The sequence below is a fragment of the Theropithecus gelada genome, chromosome 6 (assembly GCF_003255815.1).
Source record: "Theropithecus gelada isolate Dixy chromosome 6, Tgel_1.0, whole genome shotgun sequence".
NCBI lineage: Eukaryota > Metazoa > Chordata > Mammalia > Primates > Cercopithecidae > Theropithecus > Theropithecus gelada.
Window position 1 is genome coordinate 123,286,226 of NC_037673.1, and position 27,687 is coordinate 123,313,912.

General features: G+C 40.7%; 1 protein-coding gene across 2 annotated transcripts in view; it reads left to right on the forward strand.

Annotated features, from left to right (window-relative positions):
• LMNB1 (lamin B1) overlaps nt 1-27,687 on the forward strand; it is a 58,256-nt gene that overhangs the window by 15,217 nt on the left and 15,352 nt on the right. For both annotated transcript variants that reach the window (XM_025389082.1, XM_025389081.1), the window contains 6 exons: nt 10,500-10,656; nt 11,283-11,408; nt 16,445-16,615; nt 17,983-18,108; nt 24,499-24,719; nt 26,433-26,658. In XM_025389082.1, the coding sequence (XP_025244867.1) occupies nt 10,500-10,656; nt 11,283-11,408; nt 16,445-16,615; nt 17,983-18,108; nt 24,499-24,719; nt 26,433-26,658 (1,027 nt within the window). The remainder of the gene's footprint in view (nt 1-10,499; nt 10,657-11,282; nt 11,409-16,444; nt 16,616-17,982; nt 18,109-24,498; nt 24,720-26,432; nt 26,659-27,687) is intronic.

The following is a 27,687-nucleotide window of genomic DNA, read 5'->3' on the forward strand; positions in this document are numbered from 1 at the left end:
ATGCTATTTTCTTAGACTTTTGAAGGCATGTTTTGGCCGAGGCGGGTGAATCACCTGAGGTCAGGAGTTCATGGTGAGAGAGAGAGAGAGAGAGAGGAGAGAGAGGAGAGAGAGAGAGAGAGAAAGGAGAGAGAAAGAAAATGAAGCCATGTTCTTTAGTTTTCTAGCACTCATTGGCTACAGAAGTAATGATGAGTGAAAAATTTAAAAGCTTGTAGGATCTTCTTTTGGTCCAGTTCTAAAATTTCACAGGGATGTTCCTTGTAGATCTCTTTTCATCCATTGTGTTGATCATCTGATTGAATTCTTTTGATCTTGAAATTTATGTCCTTCAGTTGTTGGAAATTTTCTTGAATTATTTCCTTCTTTTTTATTACCATATGAAACTCCTGTTACTCAAATGTTGGATCTCTTACCAAATCCTTTGGTTTTCCCTATTTTAAAAAATATTTTAAAAAATATTTTTTCTCTACTAAGAGATGTTCTCAATTTTGTTTTCCAATTTTTGCTATTGTATTTTAAATTTCTAATAGCTTCTTTTTATTCTCTTTCTCTCTCTCTCTTTATTTAAAGATAGGGTGTTACCCTTGCCCAGGCTGGAGTGCAGTGGCATGATCTTGGCTCACTGCAGCCTCAACCTCCTAGGCTCAAGTGATCCTCTCACCTCAGCCTCTGGAGTAGTTGGGACTAAAGGTGTGTGCCACTACACCCAGCTAATTTTTTGATTTTTTTCACAGAGACAAGATCTTACTATGTTGCTGGTCTCAAACTCCTGAGCTCAAGTAGTCCTTCTGCCTCAGCCTCCCAAAGTGTTGGGATTACAGGTGTGAACCATCGTGCCTAGCCTTTTTTATTCCCTTGATGTCTCTTTTTTTGTTTTTGAGTCTGGGTCTTGCTCTGTTGCCCAGGCTGGAGTGCAGTGGTGCGATCTCGGCTCACTGCAACCTCTGCCTCCGCGTTCAGGTGATTCTCATGCCCCCCAGCCTCCCAAGCAGCTGGGATTACAGGTGCCTGCCATGACACCAGGCTGATTTTCGTATTTTTAGTAGACACGGGGTTTCGCCATGTTGGTCAGGCTGGTCTCGAACTCCTGACCTCAAGTGATCCGCCTATCGCTGCCTCCCAAAGTGCTGGGTTAACAGGTGTGAGCCACTGCACCTAGCCTATTCTCTTGATAGCTCTATAGCATTGTTTTTGTCTAAATTTGATGGATTTGGTACTTTTTTTTTTTTTTTTTTTGAGATGGAGTCTTACTCTGTCGCCCAAACTGGAGTACAGTGGCATGATCCCAGCTCACTGCAACCTCCACCTCCTGTGTTTAAGCGATTCTCCTGCCTCAGCCTCCTGAGTAGCTGGGATTACAGACACATGCCATTACGCCTGGCTAACTTTTGTATTTTTAGTAGAGATGGGGTTTTGCCATGTTAACCAGGCTGGTCTTGAACTCCTGACCTCAGGTGATTCGCCTGCCTTCCAAAGTGCTGGGATTACAGGCGTGAGCCACTGTGCCTGGTGAATTTGATACTTTCTCTTATCCTTGCAGAAGTCTTCATTGTCCTTCATAGCCCCTCTTTGCTAAGTTAATTTCTTTTTCTGTTCAGGTCTTTGTGTCATCACTCAGTGCAGGGAACAGAAAGCACTAGGGTTTGTTTTTTTTGTTTGTTTTTTTTTTTTAAGATGGAGTTTCACTCTTGTTGCCCAGGCTGGAGTGCAACGGCGCAATCTCAGCTCACCGCAACCTCCACCTCCCAGGTTCAAGCGATTCTCCCGTCTCAGCCTCCCTGGTAGCTGGAATTACAGGCATGTGTCACCATACCCAGCCAATTTTGTATTTTTGATAGAGATGGGGTTTCTCCATGTTGGTCAGGCTGGTCTCAAACTCCTGACCTCAGGTGATGCACCCGCCTTGGCCTCCCAAAGTGCTGAGATTACAGGCATGAGCCACTGCGCCTGGCAACACTTGGGAATTTTAAGCAGAAAGGGAAACAATGTGAGATTTAGGTGCTTAGAAACGATTTTTAGAGAGGCTAGGGGAGCAGTAATGATGCTCAGAACATTGTTGTAGAACTGACCTTCTTTGGGAGCTTTTATGTGTGTGGCCACCAATGGAACCACTGAACTGTTTTAAAAACAGTATATAGCTACTATTCAGGACCAGGAAGCTGCCACTTCTATTGCTTTAGGAGTAGCTGCCTTATAACACCCAGCAAACTGGAGAATGGATATTGGAACACTGTTTCAGAAATATTTTACACCCAGGTCAGTGCCTAGCACATTGTAGATGAGTGACAAAGGTAGTGGTTATTGGTTTTTCTTTTTCTTTTTAAATGAATCAGTCATTTTAATTAAGACTTAATCTGTAAGAGTCTGCTCCACACTCCTGTGCCTGTTTATGTTACAGTGAATTTTTTGTTTGTTTGTTTCAAAGAAGTGATTTTGTGGTCCAGTTTCAATCTCATTTAGCATTTTTCCTAATTTTACCTGCGTTTCAGCTAGGGTTTGCCTGAGTCTGATTAGGTTGTTGCTAATTCATTGACAGATTAGTTTATTCAGTGAGTAGCAGAATGTTATTGACACTGGAAACTATCCTTTGCAGCTTTGAGTTTATGCAAAAGCATCTTAGTCTTTTTGCATATGCCAGAGGAGACCCTTGTTGATAGAAATTGTCATCACAAGACCGGGCATGGTGACTCACGCCTATAATCCTAGCACTTTGGGAGGCTGAGACAGGCAGATCACCTGAAGTCAGGGGTTCAAGACCAGCCTGGCCACCATGGTGAAACCCCGTCTCTACTAAAAATACCAAAAAGTAGCCAGGTGTAGTGGTGGGCGCCTGTAATGCCAGTTACTCAGGAGGCTGAGACAGCAGAATCACTGGAACCCAGGAGGCGGAGGTTGCAGTTAGCTGAGATCGCACCATCGCACTGTGGCCTGGGCAACAGGAGTGAAGCTCCATCTCGAGAGAGAGAAAGAGAGGAAGGGAAGGAGGAAGGGAGGGAGGGAAAAGGAAAGAGAAAAGAAGAAAAGAGAAAGAAATTGTGATCATAAGACCTTCTAGTTTTTGTGTAATTTTTTAATTTTTTAATTTTTAATTTTTATTTTTTGAGATGGAATCTTGCTTTGTTGCCCAGGCTGGAGCGCAATGGAGTGATCTTGACTCACTGCTACCTCTATCTCCCGGGTTCAAGCGATTCTCCTGCCTCAGCCTCCCTAGTAGCTGGGATTACAGGCATGAGCCGCCTGTAATGCCCAGCTAATTTTTGTGTTTTTAGTAGAGACGGGGTTTCACCATGTTGACCAGGCTGGTCTCTAACTCCTGACCTTAGGTGATCTGCCCGCCTTGGCCCCCTAAAGTGCTGGGATTACAGGAAAGAACCACCGTACCTGGCCGAGTTTTTGTATATTAAGTTATATTTGTTTTAATTTTGGGGAAGTTCATTACTTTTCCTTAGGGAAAATACTGTAGATCACATCCTTTTTCCCTTTGGAAGGGAAGTTAACATGAGGACAGTGTTGAAGCTGATGAGTGACTGTTGGAGCAAATGCGTGCTTGACATGTAGTTTGAGCCTGTTATGAAATAAAATTACCAAGTTTTAGGACAAGGTTTTTATGTGGGCATATTTTACTTTAAATTGAAAATAAGGTTTATTTTTTCTCTAAAGGTCTGGAGCATGGCTAGATAATAAAAGACATGGCATATCGATGCTGAGCTCTGGGTGTGAAGAGATCCCCAGACACGGATTTGTGTGATAGTCACTTGAATACTGCACTATAGTGGTGTTGAGTTGCTACCAGACAGCTGTTCAGAAGAACCTTACAGTATATGAAAGCAGGAACAGAGCCTAGCCAGCTGGGCTAATTGGCTTGGCTCTCTATATACAGTGGGTCTGTTTTAAGGGATTTAAAAATCCTTGTTTTGTGGCTTTGATTAGAAATAACAGTTTTGTATAGAATGATTTCTGTTAGCTGATTACACTTAAGAAACTAAATGGCTTTTCTCTTTCATCTCCTATAATATATTTGTTTTTCTGAATAAGCGTGGGCCTGAAGTGAAATGTTAGGGATAGGTACTGATGCACACTGACCGAGAGAATGTTAACAGGTGGGCAATAATTTGCCATTACCCAAATTAATTAAAACTATTCTGTAATGAGCTTCAGATTATGTTGTATTTGTCCCTGCAAGTTTACTTATTGATTTGTTTCACACTAATTCTTTGTTCCCTGTTTAAGTGTACAGTCTTATTTTTTCAAGTGTTTATGGTTGGAATATGCTTACTAATTCCCTTTCCTTTTTTTTTTTTTTTTTAAGATAAGGATCTTGCTCTGTTGACCAGAGCGATAGTGGCTGGAGTGCAGTGGCACGACCATAGCTCACTGCAGCCTTAACCTCCCTGGCCCAAGCAATCTTCCCATCTCAATCTCTCTAGTAGCTGGGACTACAGCCGCAGGCTACTACACCCAGCTAATTTTTGTATTCTTTGTAAAAGTGGTGTTTCGCCATGTTGCCCGGGGTGGTCTCGAAGTCCTGGACTCAAGCATTCTGTCCATTTTGGCCTCCAAAAGTGCTAGGATTACAGACATGAACCCCCGAGCCTGGTCTCCTATTTCATTTTCAAGTAGTTATTGTTACTGCAGGCCTGGAATGACTTTCTGCATGTTATGTGTATGGTATGAGTTTTAGAGATTATAGAAGCATCCGTTATTAATATTTTTTTCTTCTTGGAAGAGACATGAGATTTTATATAGGATGAAAAAAGAGAAGTTGTGTGTGTCTGTGTGTGTGATTTTTTTTCCTTCCTGGGAAAGACATGATACATTTTACGTAGGATGAAAAAAGAGAAGTTGTGTGTGTGTGCGCGCGTGCACTTGTGACATTTACCAAAATAATCATTATCTGAATTTTCTGTGTAGAAGATGTAGGAATAATAAGTTATGGGCCTTGCCCTGAAAGGGTTTTCAATCTCTTGAGGTAGCTCAGCACGTCCTTAAGTAAGGGATTTGTATGATCAATACACTGTAAGTGCTGTATATGCAAGAGGTAGAGATAGTAGTCAATTCTTCTCTCTTTATTAGCCACTTTATGAAGTGTTGATTTTTTCACTGTTAATATTGTGGCCTAAGGAGGAAGAGGAAAAACATATGAATGCAGAAGAATTCGTTTGTGGAGTTAAAGGGCTCACAATGTAAGGACAGCTGCAAGAACTGTCTGCCCTGAGCTCCCAGTGCAGGTAGCCTCACAAGTCCCTTTTCATCAGTTTACTTCAGCATCTGCAAGATAAGCCTTTATGCCACCTAGACAGCTACACACATGTGTGGTGACATGGCCTAGTGCCTAACCCTGAGCAGTAAAGATACTGAGGGTCCAGAAGAAGGAAGGGAAAAACGAACAATGCACTTAGCTGGGACCCTGTCTTATTTATTTATCTTTCTGTTCCTGGTAGTACATAGTAGATACTCAGTAATGTCTGCTGAATTAAGTAAATATATCTCAAAATTAAGGACCTGGGCTGAGCCTCTCCCCCTGTCCCTAAACTCCTGTGCACTTGTGTATAAGAGTGCATATAAATGCCACTGTACATTTGTGTGGGTTAGAAAAAGCAAAAGTGTGTTCATAACCTCCTATGAGAAGAGACTATAAATTACTTTGCACCAAGGACGGTAGCTGACTCTTGAGTTCTCTTCAGTGCCTGGTACAATGCCTGCCGCCCACCTGCTTGTGAAGGCTGTGGTGGCTTGTACAGGCATTGCAGGGCAGATCTAGATTGACTGTTTGGGTCTCAGAATAACCTTGGTCCTCTATAACAGAGGCTGAGTACTTATCTTTTCATGAGTTGTTACAGTAAAGTAAAATTGTAAGTACTGCTTTTCTGTGGTTTGCTTCTTTCATTTTTTAACACAGAAATTTTATTGAGTATCCCCACCCTATACCAGACATTGTCAAGCACTGAGGATCTGAAGGTAATCTCATTTTACCCACATTCCAGTGTAGGAGACAGACTTGGAATCTTAAATCTTAAAAAGATGTATGTACCATGCACCATGTGAGAATGACGCACAAAGTGCTGTGGAGCCCAGAAAGGTAAATGACTTTTTTCTGCTAGGAGAGGTAAAGCAGGGAAGCATTACAGAGGAAGGATGACATTTGTTCCATCCTTGGTCTTAGTTTTGAATGGCAGTTGCTTAGGAATTAGATGGAGTTAGGAGTGGGAATAGATGGCATGGAGCAGGGGAGAGTGAAGTCCCAGGCTCAGAAGGTCTTTAGCACTTAGACCTGAAGGGCTTTGTAGGGGGACATGCCATGCCAAGGAGCTTGAATATTGCTTGATGGTCAGGAGTTTTCAAACTGTTTTGCAGAAAACTAGGACTGTTGGGATGGGGATTGATGGGATACTGGACCCTACACTGTATCTTCTTTTTTTTTTTTTTTTTGAGATGGAGTTTCACTCTTGTTGCCCAAGCTGGAGTGCAATGGCACAATCTCGGTTCACCACAACCTCCGTCTCCCAGGTTCAAGCAATTCTCCTGCCTCAGCCTCCGGAGTAGCCGGGATTACAGGCATGTGCCATCATGCCTGGCTAATTTTTTATTTTTAGTAGAGACAGGATTTCTCCATGTTGGTCAGGCTGGTCTCAAACTCCTGACCTCAGGTGATCTGCCCGCCTCAACCTCCCAAAGTGTTGGGATTACAGGTGTGAGCCACTGCAGCTAGCCTATATATATATGTGTGTATATATATATATTTTTTTTTTTTTGGAGATAGGGCCTCACTCTCTCACCAAGGCTGGAGTGCAGTGGCACAATCAGGGCTCACTGCAGCCTCGACCTCCTGGGATCAAGTGATTCTCCCGCCTCAGCCCCTCTAGTAGCTGGGACTACAGACATGTGCTACCATGTCTGGCTATTTTTTTTTATTTTTAGTATAGATGGGGTCTCACCATGTTGCCCAGGCTAGTCTCCCTTCCAAAGTGCTGGGATTATAGACGTGAGCCACGGCACTTTGCCAGGAAATAATTTATAACAGAACAATTTATATTTTCATAGAACAATGTTTTACTTGATTAAGAACTTGACATAAAATGAACAGTGGAAGCATTAGTCTTGACTGAAATTAAAGCTCCTATGAAATTTCCACTGGCATCATTGGGTGGCCCTCGGGGTACCACAAGTAAATACTCTCTTCATCCCCTGTCCTCCTTATCTTCTTTGGTTTTTATTTTTATGGAAGAAATCACCATATTCTAGTCATCTGGGTGTACTGCCTTGGATTAATTTTTGACTTCTTGTGTTTTCTACACTTCACAAGATGTTGCCCACAGTATCTTTCACTTGGTAGTATGACATCCTAAGTTTTGAGCTATTTGCTTATATTACCTATTAAATCTGTGAAGTCAAATAAACAAGAACGATACTGCATAAAATATGCCAATTTTACAGGTTGCTGCATACAATAACTTGTAAAGTTGACATGCTGTTTTATGCAGTATCATTCTTGCTGGACCATTTCGGTCCCTGGAAGGCACAGGTCATTCTCCTGCCATGAGGCAGCATCACATTGAGAAGTACCACATTTATGACCTGAGCTTTAAAAATTACTGTTTGTAATTGTTAAGTAATTAATTTTGAGTCAGTAGCTTTTGTAAGTATTGTGTAATACTGCATTTAAAATATGGTTTTGTTTTCAAGCATATGTATTATGACATATATCCTAGCCCTTCTGGTAGTTTTATAGTGGGACAAAATAGAGGCTCCTTCACAAGTGTCATTTCATTCCTGTGGAGACCCAGCAGTAGTGTGAACTAGGCATTTTGATTGTAAATTATTACAGTATGGGATTTTTTTTAACAGTTAATTTTTCCCTCTTCTAGACTAGTCTTCAGTTAAAGCCTGCCATCTTGTGGTGTTTTAAAGCATGAGATTTAAGCATGTGACATGACTGCTGAGCTTTTATGATGAGTAAAAAGTGAATGCTATTACATCTTTTCATATGTGATCGTCATTTGGCCAGTTTATTTCTTCACTTTATTTTAATATTACAATATTATTTTGAGATTTTTATTAAAGATTCCTCCTTTAGCCAGTCCTCAAACATCAGTAAGTAAAAGTATTCTTCTACAATAGCAGTTTTTTTAGTTAAATCCTATTTCTCCAAGAAAAATACAATAGCAGTTTTAAGAACAGGTATTAATAATTTTGATATTATTATTATTTTTTTGAGACAGAGTCTCTGTCACCCAGACTGGAGTGCGGTGGTACGATCTCGGCTCACTGCAACCTCTACCTACCGGGTTCAAGCAATTCTCCTGCCTCAGCCTTCCAAGTAGCAGGGATTACAGGCACGCCCCACTATGCCCTGCTAATTTTTGTGTTTTTTGTAGAGACGGGGCTTCACCATTTTGGCCAGGCTTGTCTTGAACTCCTGACCTCAGGTGATCCACTCGCCTCGGCCTTCCAAAGTACTGGGATTACAGGCATGGGCCACCATGCCTGGCAATAATTTTGATATTATTAAGGCTTCTCTGTGTAACTACTGTTAACAATTATTTGAATGAGAGAAATACTTTAAAATATAATTATTGGGCAAACTATATCCAAATGAACTATAATTTTATAATGTAGAACTCCATTTTAAAAAAAGTGATATTTAGAGGCTAGGTACAGTGGCTCATGCCTGTAATCCCAGCATCTTGGGAAGCTGAGGCCCGTGGATCACTTGAGGTCAGGGGTTGGAGACCAGCCTGGCCAAAATAGACAAACCCCATCTCTACTACAAATACAAAAAATTAGCTCAGCCTAGTACCACACGCCTGTAATCCCAGCTACTTGGGAGGCTGAGGCATGAGAATCACTTGAACCCAGGAGGCGGAGGTTGCAATGAGCGGAGATCAGCCCCACTGCACTCCAGCCTAGGTGACAGTGAGACGCCGTCTCAAAAAAAAAGTGATATTTAGAGAAAAAGAAACTTCAATTTGAACCTCAGCTTGTTTTTTGTTTTTGAGACTGAGTTTTGCTCTTGTTGCCCAGACTGGAGTGCAATGGGCACAATCTCGGCTCACCGCAACCACCTCCTCTTGGGTTCAAGTGATTTTCCTTCCTCAGCCCCCCTAGTAGCTGGGATTACAGGCATGCGCCACCACGCCTGCATGCCTTTTTTGTATTTTTAGTAGAGACGGAGTTTCTCCATTTTGGTCAGGCTGGTCTTGAACTCCCAACCTCAGGTGATCACCCGCCTCAGCCTCCCAAAGTGCTGGGATTATAGGCGTGAGCCACCGTGCCCGACCTGTTTGTTGGTTTTTTTGAGACAGGCTACAGTGCAGTGGCATGATCTCGGCTCACTGCAACCACCACCTGCTAAGTTCAAGTGATTCTCCTGCCTGAATCTCCCGAGTAGGTGGGACTACAGGCGCCACCATGCCCAGCTTAAATTTTTGTATTTTTTCTAGAGTCGAGGTTTTACTACGTTAGTGAGGCTGGTCTTGAACTCCTGACCTCGAGTGATCCGCCAGCCTTGGCCTTCCAAAGTGCTGGGATTACAGGCATGAGCCACCGCTCTCAGCCCTGAACCTCAGTTTTTTGGTAGTTAGTTGTATAAACTGAAATAATTTTTATGCAAAATATTAGGGAGGCCATTATTTATTGTTACCTCTATCTAACAAAATGGGAGGTACTTGCAAAGCTTGGGGTCAATTAGTTCTTATTAATATCAGGGAAGTTTCAGTATCATGCATTGAATTATAAAATTACTTTTTAGAATAACATTTTTTTCTCATTTAGTGTAATTTAATTTTCTTTCTTTTTTTTTTTTTTTGAGACTGGGTCTTGGTCTACTGCCCAGGCTGCAGTACAGTTGTGCAATCATGACTCACTGCAGCCTCAACCTCCTGGGCTCAAGCGATGTTCCCACCTAAGCCTCCCGAGTAGCTGGGACTACAGGTGTGTGCCACTGTGCCGGGCTGTTTTTTTTTTTTTTTTTTTTTTTTTGTAGAGTCAGAGTCTTGCTGTGTTGCCTAGTCTGGTCTTGAATTCTTGCTCTCAAGCGATCCTCCCACATCGGCCTCTCAAAGTGTTGTGATTACAGATGTAAGCCACTGTGCCTAGCATGATATCCTGACTTACATTTCCTGTACGTTTTGGCTTATAATATGCTTTGTATTAAAAAATAATGAATTTTCATTTCTTCAGAAATATTCTGTGTTAGTGTGCCTCTTTATAGAACAAGAGGGATGTGTAGTCTCACTCAGGGACAAGCAGGATTCTGGTACGTTGGTCTTTATATGGATGTCTTTGACCCATAGTCATTAGTAGTCATGTGACATTGAAAGAGAATGTTAGCCAACAAAAACTCTACATCCAATGCCTGTGAGTTGCTTCTCTAATTTTGATAGGTGATGGGAGCCTTTATTTAAACTACTTATTTTGTTTGTCCCTTCAGCAGAGAGGGAGAAGACCTCAAGTCATCAGTATGGTTTGATATCTTATGCTTTTTAAATCTATTCCAGCTATGCTAAGAAAGAATCTGATCTTAATGGCGCCCAGATCAAACTTCGAGAATATGAAGCAGCACTGAATTCTAAAGATGCAGCTCTTGCTACTGCACTTGGTGACAAAAAAAGTTTAGAGGGAGATTTGGAGGATCTGAAGGATCAGATTGCCCAGGTGAGGTCAAGCCTACTCTTGAGCCTTATGTGGCAGGTTAATTGCCTCGTCTGCCTTAAGCCATAGTTTATTTGATTGATTGATTTTCAAATGTATTTTCTTTTTGAATTTTTATTTATTTCTTTTCTGATGGTTTACTTGAAGAAAAGTCTTGAGGTAGCTAACATGCAAAACATTGTCACCTCTCAAGCGTTACATCTGGATTGTCCAGATCTTGTGGTTCCCTTCTTCCCTATTGTATGCACACTCGTTCTGTCTCTGCTGTCAAAGCCTATTTTGTTAGGAAATAAGTAAGAAAAGAGATGCCATAATGCTGCTCTCCACACAGGAAAAAGTGGAAGTGGTTAGCTAAAATAACTAGTTTGATTTTTGAAATGTGAGTGAGTCATATGTCTCTGTTCTGTTCCCTGTTGCCAATTAACAATTTGACAGGTGATTTGGTATGATACTCTGTGGGTGGGGCCAGCAAATGAACACCCAGTTCTGTGATAAATGTTCAAATGAAGTAATTATACATTGATAAATTTATAGGAATTTTAACACTTGATTTGATCCATAGATATCTTAAGTTCATTATTAAATGATTACCATGTAATTTTTATCACAATTCTTTTTCCTCGTAATAGTTGGAAGCCTCCTTAGCTGCTGCCAAAAAACAGTTAGCAGATGAAACTTTACTTAAAGTGGATTTGGAGAATCGTTGTCAGAGCCTTACTGAGGACTTGGAGTTTCGCAAAAACATGTATGAAGAGGTAACTATATATAATTTTACTTTGTAAAGGAATGGAGGGGTTTTAGAATGACATTGTCATAGCTAAACATGTAATTATATTTTCTTTATGATTTCTTTGCCACAAAAATATATCAAATAAAGAAATAAGGCCAGGTGCAGTGGCTCATGCCTGTAATCCCAGCACTTTGGGAGGCTGAGGCGGGCGGATCACAAGGTCGGGAGATCGAGACCATCCTGGCTAACACAGTGAAACCCCGTCCCTACTAAAAATAAAAAGAAATTAGCCCGGGTATGTTGGCATGCGCCTGTAGTCCCAGCTACTCAGGAGGCTGAGGCAGGAGAATGGTGTGAACCTGCGAGGCAGAGCTTGCAGTGAGCTGAGATTGTGCCACTGCACTGCAGCCTGGGCAACAGAACCAGACTCCGTCTCAAAAAAAAAAAAGAAAGAAAAGAGATAATAAGGTTTGGGGATGGAGAGAAATTTTGCAGGTAGATTATTCAAGCTACTGCTGCTAAAAGACCACATTTAAGAACTCAAGCTGTTGGCCGGGCGTGGTGGCTCAAGCCTGTAATCCTAGCACTTTGGGAGGCCGAGACGGGCGGATCACGAGGTCAGAAGATCGAGACCATCCTGGCTAACACGGTGAAACCCCGTCTCTACTAAAAAATACAAAAAACTAGCCGGGCAAGGTGGCGGGCGCCTGTAGTCCCAGCTACTCGGGAGGCTGAGCCCGGGCAACAGAGCCAGACTCCGTCTCAAAAAAAAAAAAAAGAACTCAAGCTGTTACTGTAAACAGGTGTGATTTCACTTCATCTTATTTTTGTTTTTTTGTTTTTGTTTTGTTGTTTTTTTTTTGAGACGGAGTCTCGCTCTGCCGCCAGGCTGGAGTACAGTCGTAGGATCTCGGCACATTTCAACTTCTGCCTCCCGGGTTCAAGCGGTTCTCCTGCCTCAGCCTCCCGAGTAGCTGGGACTACAGGCATGCGCCACCACGCCCAGCTACTTTTTGTATTTTTAGTAGAGACGAGGGTTTCACCATGTTGATCAGGATGGTCTCGACCTTCCAAAGTGCTGGGATTACAGGCGTGAGCCACCGCGTCCAGCCTCACTTCATCTTAACTTATAAAGGCTTGGTCACAGCAGCTAATTACTGTCAACATGTTTAAGCATTAGTTATCTATTCCTGCCTAACAAATTACTTCCAAAGTTCATCAACCTAAAACCAGAGACTTGTATTAATTTCTCAGTTCCTGAAGGTCAGAAATCAGAGCTGCTAAACTAGGTGGTTCTGTTTCTGGGTCCCATGAAGTTGCAGTACAGCTTTTAACCTGGCCTGGAGGAATGGCATCTGAGCTCATTCACAGGGCTGTGGGCAGGAAGTGTTAGTTCCTCACCTCATGGTCTTCTCCATAGGGTTGCTCATGATATGGCCCCCCTAAGGGTCAGTGATAAGAAAGAGAGAGAGAGGGAGGGAGGGAGGGAGGGAGAGATGGAGCGAGCGAGAGAGAGAGAGAAACACGAGAACATCAATATATGCTACCAGCTACCAAGGCAGAAGCCACATTATCTTCTATAAGCTAATCACAGAGGTTATATACCATCACTTTTGCCTTCTCCTATGGCTCACATCTGGAAATGCGGCTACTCACAGCATTTATAGGTGTGTAAAAATTTTTTTTTTTTTTTTTTTGAGACGGAGTCCCGCTCTGTTGCCCAGGCTGGAGTGCAGTGGCGTGATCTCGGCTCACTGCAGCCTCTGCCTCCCAGGTTCAAGCCATTCTCCTGCCTTAGACCCCCAGTAACTGGGACTACAGGCGCATGCCACCACTCCCTGCTAATTTTTTGTATTTTTAATAGAGACTAGGTTTCAACGTGTTAGCCAGGATGGTGTCATCTCCTGACCTTGTGATCGGCCCATCTCGGCCTCCCACAGTTCTGGGATTACACACTTGAGCCACTGTGTCCGGCCCACTCATGTGGAAATCTTAAAATATCACTTACAAGCCTTAACTGCTGTGGTCAAGGGACAGGGGCAGAACTGTTGTCAAACAAAGGAAGTAATAAAATTGAAGAAAGGGGAATGTATATTTCATGAAAATTGGAGAGGGTTGGAATCAACTCATGGGGGAAAACATGCTGTTAATCTGCTAGGCTTAATGTTTTTAGAAGTAGTATAATTTTGAAAATAGTCACTAATAATAAAATAGGAATTCATTGTAGCAGTTAGCAAACCATTTTTTTATTTGGAGCAAAAATAATAGAAATCTGATTATTTTTTAAAATGACAAGCTTTAAACAAAATAGGTATTAGTGCAAGGTGCACCAGACAAGCAGTCAGACCTTGGACAACTCTTAGCATCAGTTTCTTATTTAAAATGAAATACTCATACTGCTATTTTTTTCTTCAAGGAGTGGTGAGGATCAAAGTGGAATACTGTGTGTGAAAATTCTTTGGATACTGTAGCAAGTGCTGTCATGTAATTGTTACTAGTGTTGCTTTGTGAAAGCAGATATTTTTATATTGAGTTCAGATTGACTTGCATTTTTGTTTTGTTTTGTAAAAATTGTGATTTACCATTTTTGTGTTGTGTGTAGACAACCAGAAGTAGGGTATTTTTTTTCTTTGTAAGGTCACTGGTTCTATATAAAAAATAGCATCAGTAAAAAGTAATTTAATATTTTTAGAGTGTTTGCATAGCATCTTTGAATGTTTGGCTTTTGCCTTTTTGAGAATGGATGCTAAGACAGTCCTCTTAAATTTTTTTTTTTTTTTTTTAACTGCTTTTGGAGACAGAGTCCTGCTCTCTTGCCCAGGCTGGAGTGCAGTGGTGTGATCTTGGCTCACAGCAACCTCCACCTCCTGGGTTCTAGCGATTCTCCTGCCTCAGTCTCTGGAGTAGCTGGGTCTACAGGCACGCACCACCATGACCGGCTAAGTTTTGTATTTTTAGTAGAGACAGGGTTTCACCACGTTGACCACGTTGACCAGGTTGGTCTCGAACAGCTGAACTCAAGTGATCTGCCTGCCTCGGCCTCCCAAAGTGCTGGGAATATAGGTGGGAGCCACCACGCCCGGCCTTTTTTACTTTAAACAAAAAATGTAAAATAATTTTTTTGAGACAGAGTCTCACTCTGTTGCCCAGGCTGGAGTGCAGTGGTACGATCTTGGCTCCCTGCAACCTGTGCCTCCCGGATTCAAGTGATTCTTGTGCCTCAGCCTCATGAGTAGCTGGGATTACAGGTGCACACCCTCACAACTGGCTAACTTTTTTTTCCCCTTGTTTTTTAGTAAGTTGCACCATGTTGGCCAGGCTGGTCTCAAACTCCTGGCCTCAGGTGATCCACTTGCCTCAGCCTCCCCAAGTGCTGGGATTACAGGTGTGAGCCACTACGCTGGCCTTAACTTTTTTTTTTTCCTTCATGATATATATTCAGTAATAATATCTAACTTCCTTATTATGAACAGTTGGGGGAAAAAGGAAGGAGAAAGACAAAAGAGGAAGGAGGAGGTAGACAAAGAGCAACTATTAGCAGTTGCTCTCTTCAGTGTTTTCATGATTTAGGTATTATTTGCTTCATGAAATAGATGTGATCTCTGGGAGGGTGACAGTAGAACCTTCCTGATTTTTCTGATTTTGTCAAGTGCATGCTTCTGTGTAGTAGTTAAGAGAAAGACGAAGACATGCACAGGAAAATACCTGCACTAACATATACACAAACAGCAACTTTTGTGGGTTATACTTCCCTCTTGTGGCTTCTTCAGATAATGCCATTCTTTTTTTTTTTTTTGGGAGACAGAGTCTAGCTCAGCTCCCTAGGCTGGAGTGCAATGATGCGATCTTGGCTTACTGCAACCACTGTCTCCTGGATTCAAGTGATTCTCCCATCTCAGCCTCCCTAGTAGCTGGGATTACAGGCACTCTCCATCATGCCTGGCTAGTTTTTGTATTATTGTAGAGACGGGGTTTTACCATATTGGCCAGGCTGGTCTTGAACTCCTGACCTCAGGTGATCTGACTGCCTCGGCCTCCCAAAGTGCTAGGATTACAGGGGTGAGCCACCACACTCAACCTTCCATTCTGATTTTATTTAGACACTTCCTTAAAACAGAGTAAAGGATCATGACAACTACTTCTATTCTTTAACGGTAAATTTTTCATATATAGTTAGTCAACTAATATTGTTAATAAGATCCTGTGTCACTTGATAATGATAGCTTAATACCAGCTTTTAAAGAAATCACGTAAATTAGCTTGTCCTGCCTATTATTATGTCTAACAAAATAGTTTTATGACTGGGCACGGTGGCTCACACGTGTAATCCCAGCACTTTGAGGGGCTGAAGCAGATGGATCACCTGAGGTCAGGAGTTTGAGACCAGTCTGGCCAACATGGGGAAATCTCATCTCTACTAAAAATACAAAAATTAGCCGGGCATGATGGTACACACCTGTAATCCCAGTTACTAGGGAGGCTGAGGCAGGAGAATTGCTTGAACCCGGGAGGCAGAGGTTGTAGTGAGCTGAGATCACACCGCTGGGTGACAGAATGATACTCCATCTCAAAAAAGAAAAGAAAAAAGAAAATAGTTTCATTACACATAAATCTTTATTTGAATTTATCATGACTGTTAACTTTCCATGTGCCGTTTTTTCAGAGATGTTCTTAAGATTATCGGTGAAACAATTTAGAAAAATAATTTTTGCTTAGTGTTTAGTATTGTTTACTGTCTATAAATCCTTGATTGCATGGTAGTTTCAGTAGGCCACCCAGGCCTTTCCTTGGCTTCAGAAAAATAAATAGCTCTGCTCCTCAAAAGGAATAGAAAGTTCCTAAGGCTTGAGATGCTACCACTTCTGTCATTAGTTCCATTTCAAAAATCTTCTCAACTGAAAACTAAGAGGCAAAAAAGTGTTTATTCAGATGACTGCCTGAGGACAAACAGGAGGAGGTTCGTGTGTAAAACTTCAGATGGCTGTGATGTCACTCAGATGTGTACCAATGCAGCCATGGTAAGTAACTTGGCTTTATGTTTTTTGTTTCTTTTTTTCTCAGGAGATTAACGAGACCAGAAGGAAGCATGAAACGCGCTTGGTAGAGGTGGATTCTGGGCGTCAAATTGAGTATGAGTACAAGCTGGCTCAGGCCCTTCATGAGATGAGAGAGCAACATGATGCCCAAGTGAGGCTGTATAAGGAAGAGCTGGAGCAGACTTACCATGCCAAAGTGAGCACTCTTCAGAAGATTCTTTTGAACACTTAAAATCATTACTTCACAATTCCCATGACGAACATCGCTTGATGTTTATTTTTTTCTATTTTTAAAAATGATTCCCCTAGTCTTCATGAAATATATAGAAAATTGGCTTCTTCTAAAAAGTACAGTTTCTATAAACCAAATGTTACTAAAAATTACTAGAAAAATGTAGAGTTGTTCCAATTTTATTAGAGGTAAGGTTTTGTCTTTTTGTCCCAAGCCATGTGAAATACTTCCCTCTAATAACAAGTACTGATCATGCTGTCCTACATACACATCCATGTAGTAGTGAATGAATGTCAGACTGCATTAGATCTTATTTTCATGTCATCGTTGTGCGTAGATTGAGACTACCACACTTTGGGCCTTTTTACATAAGGGCCAAATGGAAAAGTCTCTGCTATTTCTTCCTCTGTCACTATTATTCACTTAAAAAAATATTGTAGAAACTTCCCACTTACATTAGCTAACCATGAAAGAATTCATAAAAATCACCAACAAGTACAGGCTTTCCCTGGTAAATGATTTTGCCTCATGTTTTAAATTTTATATGATTTGATTAAAAAGACTTTTTCGTGGCTGACTTAGAATAGTAGAGTCACAGAGTTATTGAAAATTTTCATTGCATGGCCTTAAACTGTTCATGTTGCTTTTTATCTGTTGTATGAAGTAGTAATTAGTGAAAGTGAAAGATCTTATTATAAGCAGTAACTTCAGTTGTATAACATTTATCCAGTATCACACATTGAGCTAAACAGTGAAGGAGCTAAAGTAAGGATCAGTCACAGACTGTGGCCTCACAGGGAGCCAGGGAGGAGACGCACATACACAATAGTGTTATGGGATTTGTATTTTACGCAAGGAGCTATTTTTTTTGCTTCTGAAAGGAAGCATTTCTATCTGGTTTGAATGAATCTATAAACTAGTATTTTCTGCTTGTTGGTTTATATACTGTATTGGATTTGGTGGGTTAGGGATATGTGATGTTTCTTTTCTTTACAAACATCACCACAGTCGAGTTGCTACTACCCAGTCTCCTTATTATCAGTGTTATCTTAGACATTAAAGGTTTAATAGATGAAATATTGAAGTAATAAGCTTTGGGTAAAGGCCTAGGTATATTAGCATTCTTAAAGCTCGTTATTTAGGAAGTGACTCTAGAAGTCACACAGAATTACCATCATTCACACCATGTTAGCAAATTGCATGATGCTTTTCCTGTGTTTCATCAACCAGTTACCAGCAGGAGTTAGGTTTGAAATGCCTTGAAGTGAATCATGCTTCCTTATTTGTTTCAGTTCTAGATAAGACTGACTATGCTTTGCTGCTTCTTTTAGCTTGAGAATGCCAGACTGTCATCGGAGATGAATACTTCTACTGTCAACAGTGCCAGGGAAGAGCTGATGGAAAGCCGCATGAGAATTGAGAGTCTTTCATCCCAGCTTTCTAATCTACAGAAAGAGGTAAATAAGCATCTTGATGTAAGAAGTTAGACTTGAAGGCTACCTTCACCATGGGCACCTACCTGGTTTGTTCGGGCTGATGTCACTCCTCCCTCTGTTTATCACAGAGGATAGTGTCATCCTGCACTTTGGTCTTCACAGTACTTTTCTAGATGTGTTCATTTTGCATTGCATAAACATCCTTTGAGTAGATACTGTTGCTCCTAATTAGTAGATTACACAGAGTTAAGGGACTTGCCCTTGAGGAAGGAGCCTGTTAGTTTATTCACTGGACTTACCCTAGGACCCGGATCTTCTGACCTGTCTAATAGCTTCATCTCTACAGAGTTATTCTCAACACATTCCTTTTTTATATCATTTGAAAACCAAAATGAAGAAAAACATGTAAAAATTCTTTGTGGGCGGTGAATGCTTTGTGTTTCTAGACAAATTCTGTAGTGCTTAAAGTATATAATAATTAGGATCCAGGAAAGTAGCTTTAATTTGCATATTCCAATAAGAATTTAGTAACTCATTCATTCATTGGTATGCCTAAGTGACAAATGGGATTATTGCTGACTGTGTTGACTGGCTGCCTACCAGGGTGTGATGGTGTGCTTCAGGTGCTGCTTAAGCAGGCATGGACACTACTTCAGATCAATTTTAGCCTAGGGTGATGTCAGTGTGGACACAAAGTACATATACTCCATATACTGCATTCCGAATGATTCAGCAATTAACTCGTCACCTTAATTGTTTTGGAAATAACTTCAGCTTCTGTTTTCATCAAGGGAGAAAATCTTGTTTTGAATTTTCCACATGAGAATCAACTTTATTTTACTCTTGATTAGGCTTTTCTTCCTTCCTTTTTCTTTTTACCATTTTTAGTAAAATATTTTTCTAATTATAAAACTGATGACATCTATTGCAGGAGCTTAGAAATAAAGCAGAAAATGGCTGAGCGCAGTGGCTCACGCCTGTGATCCCAGCACTTTGGGAGGCTGAGGCAGGCAGATCATGAGGTCAGGAGATCAAGACCATCCTGGCTAACACGGTGAAACCCTGACTCTACTAAAAATACAAACAATTAGCTGGGCGTGGTGGCGGGCGCCTGTAGTCCTAGCTACTCGGGAGGCTGAGGCAGGAGAATAGCATGAACCTGGGAGGCGGAGCTTGCAGTGAGATGAGATTGCACCACTGCACTGCAGCCTGGGCGACACAGCAAGACTCCGTCTCAAAAAAAAAAGAAATCCGAAAATGAGTCATATAAAATGGGGTGATATAAAATAATTTAGTTAACATAGGGGCTTTTACATTGCCTATCATGTGCTTTGTTACTTACAGCACACATTTTTAAATTATTTTAAACCTATTTTGTGCTGATAGTGTTTTGAAAATTTTCATATAATAGCAGAGCTGGGAGCACCTCTGAGTTCATTCCATATAACCACAGATCTAGGTGAGTTTAATGACTTGCCCAGAGGCTGCAGACTGATAGATGGGTTTCTCTGCTGGTTCCCAGTTTTTCCTTTTATACCTCATTCTCTTCGAAGAAGATTTACTTTTAGAAATTTAACAGATAATCTTTTTTTCCATTGCACCATCTGTCTTAGTCCTTTTGGGCTGCTATAACAAACTACTGTTGGTAGCTTATAAACAACAGAAATGTCAGAAATTATTTTTCACAGTTTTGGAGGCTGGAAGTCCAAGATCAAGGCACTGGCAGATTGGGTATCTGCCTGGTGAGGGCTGTTCCCCGATTTATAGATGGTGCCTTCTTGCTCTGTCCTCACATGGTTGAAGAAGCACCCAATCCCAGTCACTAGGGCTTTCCTCTCATGATCTAATCACCACTCAAAGGCCCCACCTCTTAATGTCATCACCTCGAGGGTTAGGATTTAAACATGAAATATATGGGAACACAAACACACAGACTGTATCACTGTATTTTTTTTTTTTTTTTTGAGACGGAATTTCACTTTTGTTGCCCAGGCTGGAGTGTAATGGCACAATCTCAGCTCATTGCTACCTTCGCCTCCTGGGTTCAAGCAATTCCCCTGCCTTAGCCTCCCTAGTAGCTAGGATTACCGGCATGCGCCAGCACACCCTGCTAATTTTGTATTTTTAGCAGAGATGGGATTTCTCCATGTTGGTCAGGCCAGTCTCGAACTCCTGACCTCAGGTGATCCTCCCGCCTCGGCCTCCCAAAGTGTTGGGATTACAGGTGTGAGCCACTGCACCCGGCCTATATCACTGTCTTCACAGGTACTTTTCCAAAAATGGGCCTCTCTGTTCTTATACTGAGTTGGCATTTACTACTCTTTTCCATTTACTAATAGTAAGTTGTCTACTGGTTACTGTCTCTCCCTCGATTTTATTTTTTCCTACTATATATTCTTTTTGGCTGCTGCTTAATCCATTTGATTTACTTAGTACAGATCTTGTCTTGAGGTTGATCTTCACTGTACTTTGGATGAGGAGACTGAGAGTAGTCTAGTGTATTAATAAGTAGTAGTGGGCTCTGAAACTTGGTAGCTGTGTGTTCTGACCCAGGTTCAAGGCTGTTTCCCTGTTTGCCTGTTAATTGAATTCCCATTTTGCAAGTGTTTTTTTTTTTGAGACAGAATTTTGCTCTTGTTGCCCAAGCTGGAGTTCTATGGCGCGATCTCAGCTCTCTGCAACTTCCGCTTCCCAGGTTCAAGTGATTCGTGATTCTCCTGCCTCAGCCTCCGGAGTAGCTGGGATTACAGGCGTGCGCCACCACGCCTAGCTAATTCTTTGTATTTTTAGTAGAAACGGGGTGCACCACGTTAGCCAGGCTGGTTTCCAACTCCTGACCTCAGGTAATCTGCCCACCTTGGCCTCCCAAAATGGAAGGGATTACAGGTGTGAGCTACTGCCTTAAATGCTGGGATTACAGGCGTAAGCCACTGTGCTGGCTGCAAGTTTTTTTTTAAACCTTAGCTTAGTGGTTTTTAAGTAATGTTAGGCAGTGCACTGGGGGTTTCCAGGAGCTAACTCCTTAGCAGATAGTTCAGCCAAAATAGTTTTTAATTTCTCTTTCTGGGAGTGAATCTTTTCCTCTGTTCATTTTTGGTAACAGACTTTATGGTAAACAGTATATTTTGAGGAATATTTTTATTAGTTGGTAAATTTTAGCCTTAGAAAAATAATCAAAAAGAAAAATGTCATCTTTTTGAATATTTTCCTATTGTTTAATCATGTTTGTTGCTGGGTCATATCAGTTTCATCATGCTGCCTATTAGGCCAAAAGAATTTCCTTTTGGTTAAATAACTCAGGTTAATAAAGTACTTCTTAAATTTTACTTAAAATTGACATGGCTTTTAAAATACTGGTTTTATAAGATATATTTAAATAATATATAGATGATACCAGTGTTAAGTTTTGGAATTAAAAATTTTACATTGTTTATTGCATTTCTATATTTTTGACTTGGGGCAAATGAATTGGTTGTTTAGAGTCTGCTTGCCTTAGAGAAAAGTACAGCATGGTACTTAAAAACACCTCTAACTTTTGTTTTTCTAACACCCAGATTCTGGAGACTTTGGTTGCAGCTAGACCTTAGTAAACCAGTACAATGATATTACATACTACAAAAAAAGTTAACCCCAAGATCATCAGAAGTCATGAAATTCAGGGTTAGTGGCAAGATCTGAGAGATAATCTAGTTAGTTAGATCTCTTCATTTTCCTTATGTGGAAACTGGTTTAGTGAGGTTAGTTACAGCTTGCTCATAGGTAGTTATTGGCAGAATTCGAAAGGAGAATCTAGGTCTAACTTCTCATACTGTGTTCCTTATATCTTACTCTACAAGCGTAAGTGCAGCTACTGAAAATAGAATTTAAATATTTCTATTTAAAATACAGAATGATTCAGAATAACTTTAAAACTTGTATACCTAGATTTTGATTTTTCCGTCTTAAAGAGCTCTACAACATCAAAGGCAGTCAAACAGAGACATCCTTGGGTTTGTAAATCTCAGCTCAGGTTATCTGTGAATCTTGGGTAGTTTATATCTCTCATCAACTCTCCTTTAGATTCTACCTTTTTGCCCATTCTGTCTTCTACTTCTGATATATGAAATAAAGCAAAGAGATTGAAGGGAGGCATTTTGAACTTACATGACTTTTTAAATTTTCTTTTGGAGAAAAAGAAAATACAAGGAACATGGTAGCGGGGAAATGGATTTCTCCATTTATAGCATGATTTTTGCAAATGCAGTTAAATGCAAGTTCTCTGAGGTTCAGGGACTACCTTTGTAATATCCATCTTAAGAGGAGTGCCTGTCTAAATAGAATGTCAAGTTATATACTACTACTCTGGAATTTAATTAATTGATTGGTCCATTTTTTTCCTTTAAAAATATATTTTTGTGTGTGCACGTGAACCAGGGCACCCCTCTGCCCCCAAATAGGTTTAGAGTGACTCTTGATTATTTTTAAAATAACCTTGTTATTTTGGCATAATTTTAGATTTACAGAAAAGTTGGCAAAGTACTATAGGCAGTTATTGTTTTTCTCGCACCCATTTTCCCCTGTTGTTAGCATCTTATGTTACCGTAGCATATTTGTCAAAACTAAGAAACTGACATTGGTATATTACTGTGAACTCGACTCCAGACTATTTGGATTTCACCAGTTTTTCTGTTATCCTCTTTCTGTTCCAGGTTCCACATGCCTCCTCGGGTCTGTGACAGTTTCTTGGGCTTTCCTTGTTTTTTATGAGCTTGAGTCTTGAATAGGATTGTCCAGGTATCCTGTAGACTGTTCCCCCAATTTGGATTTGTCTGGTGCTTTTCACGTGATTGGACTGGGGTTTTGGGTTTTAAGTGCCCGTTTTGTCACATTGTATCAGGGATTGCACATATGTGATAACGACATGACATCACTGGTGGTGTTTGGTTTAAGATAGTGTTTGTCAGGTTTCTCCACTGTCAACAGCGCTACTATTTTTCCATTTCCATACACTGTTCATGGGAAATAGGTCACTAAGTCCAGCCTACCCTCAAGGGTGAAGGGCAGGACTTAAGCGCCACATTCTGGAGGGAGCACTTTGTTGCTTTCTGGTACTATAACATGCTCTAGGCTTGTCTTGCATTTTCCCTGCTCCAGTCCTAGAATTATCCATTCTCCAAGGAGCCCTGTTTCTTGTTGTTGGAGAATGGTATATAGAAATTAAGATCTGGGCACTGAGTGTGCTTACTGCTTCTTGGCCCTCTCACTGATAAAAGTGGGTAACATTTTATGTATGCTAACCCATGTGTATGCACATATTTATAACTTTTTCTGTCTAATCATTTGTATTAAGATAAACATGAATTCATACAGATGTCTCTGACTTGCATCTAGTACCACAGGATTCAGTTTTGGCTTCCTTTCTGACGTACCTATATCTTTACTCTCTGAGAGTGAGAAACCTGGTTTTTATCATCCGTTTACTTAATTGTTTAACCCCAGTATATGTTAAAGCAGTTTCAAAATTTTGAACCCGTACTACTGTGAAAAGTAAATTTACCAGCAAGAGTGTAGTTTTTATGTATTGGGTAGTTCCTTTTTATCTCTAACCTTCTAGATTTAGTTTTTGCGCATTAGATGCCCTTTCTCTCCTGCTCTGTTGCAGGAACTTGTGATTCTGAGGGCCTACGCTATCCATCAGTCCTTTTGAGTTGTCACTTTCTGAGGCTACTGAGATGAATTCTGTCATGGAGAAACACAGAAGAGTAATTACCAGCGAGCCACAAGATTTCTAAGATGAATTTTCTGGTGTAGGATGTGTGATTTTTAATTTTTTTATGCCAAATATACAACTTCTATATTCACAGTAATACTTTACAAATTACCCTATATTGTAAGTCCTTTGTGTGCTAACTGAACATGAGATAGCCCAGCAATCCTAACGGGACAGTAGGTAGTGCCTTCCACATAGCAACCGGAGTCCCTTTGCCCTGGTTTCTGAATATTCCTCAGCAGTCTGCTAAAACATACTTTTACCAACTCTTAGGTTTATTTTGTCAGTCAGTGTTTATATCTTTTTAAGTTCTTTATTTAATTTTTACTTTAGGAAGTAAAGGCTTTATAAGGGAGCCAGACTTGACTTTTACCAAAACCACAGCCAATTTTTTTGGCTAAGTACAGAAAAATTATATGTGTATTTACAGAACTTACATTTATGTAATAGTCTTTTATTCTTTTATCAGCCAAAACTCTCCTGAGGTCTGTGTTTTGTATTTGAGGAATTTTGGGTTTTAATTTCTTAAAATCTCTTGAATTCTAGTGAGTTACAGATTCCGTAGGGTCGTACTTGTTTTCCAGTCTAGGAAATGGTTTAAAATAGCTGCCTGGTGCTAATGTTGGAATGTTCCTAGAAAGTATGTTTCCTTGTATCTTAAGTCTAGAGCATGTTTGGAAAGGATTCAAGAATTAGAGGACATGCTTGCTAAAGAAAAAGACAACTCTCGTCGCATGCTGACAGACAAAGAGAGAGAGATGGCGGAAATAAGGGATCAAATGCAGCAACAGCTGAATGACTATGAACAGCTTCTTGATGTAAAGTTAGCCCTGGACATGGAAATCAGTGCTTACAGGAAACTCTTAGAAGGCGAAGAAGAGAGGTAAGGAACTTAAGGGTCACCCTACCTTATAGTCCACTTTTTGCCCCTCACCCTTTTTATTTAAATAAAAATAAATAGCATTTTTAAAAGAACTTTATTTTCTTGGTCCTTTCTTTTAACACCTAGGTATAGAGGTGGTAATAGATCATATTTCTACTGCAACACAGAAAATGTTGCTCAAGTACTCTTAGTTTATTGTTATTACTTTAAATGCTGAACTGCGTCAGGATGGATTTCCTTTGAGATTTTAAGTGTTTTGGTGATTTATTGTATTATAAAATACCAAATTGGCTGAAAGAGACTTTACATTTTATTTATTTATTTATGTATTTATTTATTTTTGAGACAGGGTCTTACCCTGTCGCCCAGGCTAGAGTGCAGTGGTGTGATCTCGCCTCACTGCAACCTCCACCTCCTGGATTCAAGTGATTTTCCTACCTCAGCCTCCTAAGTAACTGGGATTACAGACGTGTGTCACCACACCTGACTAATTTTGTTTTTAGTAGAGACGAGGTTTCACCATGTTGGCCAGGCTGGTCTCAAACCCCTGACTTCGTGATCCACCTGCCTCAGACTCCCAGAGTGCTAGGATTACAGGCATGAGCCACCTCGCCCGGCTGGCTTTATATATATTTTAAATCTGGTCAATGTATAAATCTTTTTGACGCCTGTTCTCAGAAAAGAGTTCCAAAAGGGCCAGGTGTGGTGGCTCATGCCAGCACTTTGGAAGGCCAAGGCAGGTGGATCACCTGAGGTCAGGAGTTCAAGACCAGCCTGGTCAACATGGTGAAACTCCGTCTATTCTAAAAATACAAAAATTAGCTGGGCATGGTGGTGGGCTCCTGTAATTCCAGCTACTTGGGAGGCTGAGACAGAATTGCTTGAACCCGGGAGGTGGAGGTTGCAGTGAGCCAAGATTGTGCCATTGCACTCCAGCTTGGGTGACAAGAGTGAAACTCTGTCTCAAAAAAAGAAAAAAAAAAGTTCCAAAAGGAAAGTGGCTGATTTAGGATAAAAAGCCAGATAATTTTAATATATATCCATTGTGATAATAAGAAAATACAGGTATGAAAAGAGAAAAACGTACACCAACTATAACTGGCTGTGGTGGGTGGCAGTAGATCAGATGACTTTCTACCCATTTACCAGACTTCTTGCATTATGGTTATATTACTTCTGTCCCTAGAGAAAACATTCAGATTGTTATTTTTTTAAAAGGAAAATTGATGATGGGCACCTTATGAAGAAGCTTACATTAGTTAAGGTAAACTTTGGCTTTGGCTAACAGATTGTAAGTAATATTTTGCTTTAGAAATGCATGGATGGGATATTATTATTATTATTATTATTTTGAGACAAGTTTTCACTCTGTCACCCAGGCTGGAGTGCAGTGGTGTGATCTCAGCTCATTGCAACCTCCGCCTCTGGGGTTCAAGCCATTCTCCTGCCTCAGCCTCCCGAGTAGCTAGTATTACAGGTGCCCGCCATCAAGCCTGGCTAATTTTTGTATTTTTAGTAGAGATGGGGTTTCACCATGTTGGTCAGGCTGATTTTGAACTCCTGACCTCAAGCAATCCACCTGCGTTGGCCTCTCAAAGTGTTGTGGGATTACAGGCATGAACTTCTGTGCCCAGCCCTTGTTTTTTTTTTTTTTTTTAAGGCAAGAAGGGCATATGTGTTTTAAAAATGAATTGTTTTATTTTTCCCATATAGGTTGAAGCTGTCTCCAAGCCCTTCTTCCCGTGTGACAGTATCCCGAGCATCCTCAAGTCGCAGTGTACGTACAACTAGAGGAAAGCGGAAGAGGGTTGATGTGGAAGAATCAGAGGCAAGTAGTAGTGTTAGCATCTCTCATTCCGCCTCAGCCACTGGGAATGTTTGCATTGAAGAAATTGATGTTGATGGAAAATTTATCCGCTTGAAGAACACTTCTGAACAGGTAATAAAATAGACCCTTTTTTTTTTCTAGCAAGGCTTTGCGGATTGCTAGGTTCTCTTGCAATTGTGATAGCCCCTTAGTTTTTGTTTGGATTCATTTAAGTCTTCATGGAATAAGCGTTTATGTCTTTTTTACTTAAATTCATAAAATAAAATAAAAATTGAAATAGGAGGAAGAGGTGGGTACCCTAGTAGTTTAAAGATTTGCTTCATTAACCCTTCTTTAGAGGGTCAGGGCTTTTTTGAAAAGCATGTTCCTTTTATCACAGTGGTTCTGAGGATGAATTATTATTATTCTCTGCCCTAGCCAGATTTGTGAAGAAGTTGGAGCAACTGGATGAAAATGGTGGATATTCTTTCAGTTATTAACTTAATAAAAAGCTTACTGAAAGAAGGAGATAAGAGCCTGGACTCAGATATTAAGGGAGTATTTTTCCCTGCAAATAAATAAATGAACAAATGCTAATACTTAATATGAAAAATAGCGTGAAGCCTTATTCCGAAATGTTTAAAAGTAAACATGAAGTATTCATAGCAGAGATTTCTGAAATTTAGGGCTGGGGCTTTCGGGAGCTCAGTAGTGTAGGCCTTCCCTAGCTCCGCATCAAGGAACTGGAGGCCACGATGGATTATGAGATGATGTTAGAGGAAGGCATGGTCTGGGAGCTTGTAGGCGGCAGTGGGATAGATGTCACTTCTTGAAACATACGTTCCTGAAAAAATTAATCTTTTCTCATCACAGTTACTAAAACTATCTTTCATGTGGATGAATACATAATTTGGATGAGTGAAGTAGCACTAACAAGCACTAACAGTTTTGATGCTAAAGAGAATAAGCTCTAAGGTCTCTTTGTAGCCTTTTGTTTGTTTGTTTTTTTGAGTCTCGCTCTGTTGCCCAGATCGGAGTGCAGTGGCATGATCTTGGCTTCTCCATCTCTCGGGTTCAAGTGATTCTCCTGCCTCAGCCTCCTCAGTAGCTGGGATTACGGGTGCATGCAAGCACGCCTGCTAATTTTTGTATTTTTACACA